The sequence below is a fragment of the Zerene cesonia genome, chromosome 1, assembly GCF_012273895.1.
Source record: "Zerene cesonia ecotype Mississippi chromosome 1, Zerene_cesonia_1.1, whole genome shotgun sequence".
Classification (NCBI taxonomy): Eukaryota; Metazoa; Arthropoda; class Insecta; order Lepidoptera; family Pieridae; genus Zerene; species Zerene cesonia.
This window is the reverse complement of record NC_052102.1, coordinates 89275-92325: the sequence shown is the minus strand read 5'-3', so window position 1 is coordinate 92325 and position 3051 is coordinate 89275. Positions and strand designations below refer to the sequence as shown.

The following is a 3051-nucleotide window of genomic DNA, read 5'->3' as shown; positions in this document are numbered from 1 at the left end:
CCCGGGCCCGCGCCCCCGCCGCCCGACGACATGCAGCCGCAGAACATCTCGTTCATCGGCAGCGCGGAGGACGAGGCGCTGGCGGGCATCGGGCGGCTGCACATCTCGTCGGGCACGCGCACGTACCGCATCCCGTCGCCGACGCGGCCCGCGCTGGCGCGCAGCTCGTTCCAGCAGGAGGAGCGCGCCGAGAAGGGCTTCTACATCTCTTTCGACGACGAGCAGCCCAAGCGCGCCAAGCCGCCGCTGCGCGCCAAGCGCGGCTCGCCCCGCAAGGAGCCGCCGCCCGCCGCCTGGCCCGACCACGACGACCACTTCGTCGTGCACCGGTACCGCTACCCACTCTCTTTGCTATTCCTCACTAAATACATGAAAATTTCTCATAATTATTAAACTAGTCACACACACACACACACACAGCAAAGGTTTTTATAGTGAAAATATGTAATGATTGGGAAGATTTATATACACATAGGAAAACACTTTTTTTCCGTTATTTTTACTATACGTATATGAAATTTAATTATTGTACCGCAGCAAAAATTATTCATTAGATAATATAATTTCCACAGAAATACGCCACTAGAACATACAGAGTCGCGAGAGTATCGCGATTCTCGAGATTTACGAGACGTGCTAGATACGCGGGATGTGCGAGATACACAAGACGTGCGGGACGTGCGGGACGTGCGGGACGTGCGGGACGCGGACGAGGCGCGCGCGTCGCCGGCGCGGGACAGCATCGCGCGGCAGACGCAGCGCCTCACCAACGAGCCTGCGCCCGCGCCCGCCGCGCTCGTCATCGGCGAGCTGGAGCCCGACCCCGTGCGTGTTCTGCTCTTTATATATATTTTCTATCACTCTAATTCTGTCCTTGTTATAATTTACAATTAAATACATCCAATTACAAATATCAAAATTTAATCTACTTCTTTTTTGTTTAATTATATTTAAACAAAAGTATATCAATGATGACGGATCACATATATTTATACGAGTTTTTGAAAGTGTAAAGGTTTCGATGAATCCGTTTGCGGTCGCAGAACAGCGCGGAGGAGATGGAGCGCAAGAAGGAGCGCATCATGCTGCTGTCGCTGCAGCGGCGGCAGCGCGCGGAGGAGGCGCGCGCGCGCAGCGAGGCGGGTGCGGCGGCGCGGCGCGCGCGCGACGCGGCCGAGCGGGAGCGCCGCGCCGCGCGCAAGGAGCTGCAGGCGCGCCGCCGCCACGCCATCCTGCACGACTACAAGCTCAAGAAGGCCATGGAGGAGGCCGAGCGCGAGGTGCGTGGCGCGTGGCGCGTGCTCGCCCAACCTCCACCCCGCTACCGACGATACGCTCCTATCCTCTAGATAACTCCTTAAACTTTACCAATATGCTACTAGCTATCATTTTTTAAAAATTCATAATTTCGGCAAACTGTTGTAAAGCGTTCTATTTAAGCTCTAATCGAGCGCACATTATGTGATTCCAGGGGAAAGTATTGGACAAGTCGGAATTCATGGAGTCGCTGAACCGCGTGGGCGGGGGCGCGGCGCCCGGGGGCGGCGGCGCGGGGAGCGCGGGCGGCGGGGGCGGTGCGGGCGGCGCGGGGGCGGCGCGGCTGCGCGGCAAGGCGGCGCCGCGCGCGCGCCCCAAGACCATCCACGTGGACAGCGGCGCGCTGCACGCCGCCGAGGGGCTGCTGCACGCGCAGCCCTCCGCCACCAACCTGCCCGGTACGCGCCCGCACGCGACACACTCGCGACACACTCGCGACACACTCGCGACCCACTCGCCTACACATACGCACACGCTCTCAACTCTGTTAACAAAAAGGCACACAACAAACACAAAATATTGCAAAATGGAATTGTAAAAATTATATAGAATGGAATTATGTAATGCAAATTTAAGAAAAAGTATGACTACTTTTTCTTATACTGTACATTGAAAATTTGACTTAAGGAAAGCATTCATTTTATTAAAGAAAGAAAATGCATTCAACACTTTCGACCTCAATAACCGGGTTGTGATTTGCGAATTTTAGAACTATATGCAGTTTTCTTTGAATGAAATTGTCTATATCTATTACCGATCTCAAAATGTTGTCTTGTTAAATCATATTAATGATTTCAATTATTCAATCGTACAGACTACTACTCTTACTCTTTACACATATAAGTGACCTTTGAGATATTTGTGTATATATATTGAAAATGAATGAATTGAAAATTCTTTGTTGCATACAAAAACGAATAAGATACAGGCGAACAAATATTATTCAAATACTTTAATCCAATTAAAATAAACACAAATTCAATCCAATACTTTTATCTGTGATTCAAATTCTGCATACATTTGACAATCTTTATATTGCATGAAAAATACCCAATATTAATTTACTAGCCGCAACTCTTTTGTGAGCACAGCTTCTATTGTTTTTTGAGCTGTAACACGCATCAACCTTATTTACAATTTATTTTAAATCTGTTTGCGAAATACGCACACGAGCGGTGGGATCGTGACCGCAGTGTGTGTGTATTTTAATTTTTTTTTTATTCCGTGAGTTCACGTTTTGCACGACGCACTGGACGATTCGTTGCGGAAAGTTTCCGTACAATTTCTTTATTATTTGTACACCGTAGAGTGCGGTAGATTTACTTGAAACGTAAGTGCGAGTGCAAGTGCGTGTGCGCCGCATGTGAGTGTTGTACGGTGTGTGTGTGTGTGGCAGGCGCGCGCCGGGACTACTACCGCGGCTCGCAGGACAACTTGCTGGAGCGGCCCTACCGAGGTGAGACCCTACGCACATTTGTATACGCCGTAGCCGAGCTCTATTTTTTGTTTTTTTTTTTTACTTAATTAATGTTTAATAAAGCTTATGCTTAACATTGACGCATACCTACTCTATTCACTGAACACACAATAGGAAATAATGTCCCACAAAATTATCACTGCGCACTGTTCGTGCCGTCCATTTGATAGATATTTTACTTTATTTATTACAGAAACAAACAGTCATTATTTACAAAGAGTAATACATAATATAAAACACAAATAGACCTTGAGTTT

The 3051-nt window shown here is 48.8% G+C and overlaps 1 protein-coding gene across 1 annotated transcript in view; it reads left to right on the top strand.

Annotated features, from left to right (window-relative positions):
* Nucleotides 1–3051, top strand: part of LOC119830533 (patronin-like) — a 40658-nt gene that overhangs the window by 33128 nt on the left and 4479 nt on the right. Inside the window, 5 exon segments of the mRNA XM_038353594.1 lie at nucleotides 4–329; nucleotides 573–825; nucleotides 1044–1280; nucleotides 1472–1715; nucleotides 2714–2773. Coding sequence (XP_038209522.1) covers nucleotides 4–329; nucleotides 573–825; nucleotides 1044–1280; nucleotides 1472–1715; nucleotides 2714–2773 — 1120 coding nt within the window.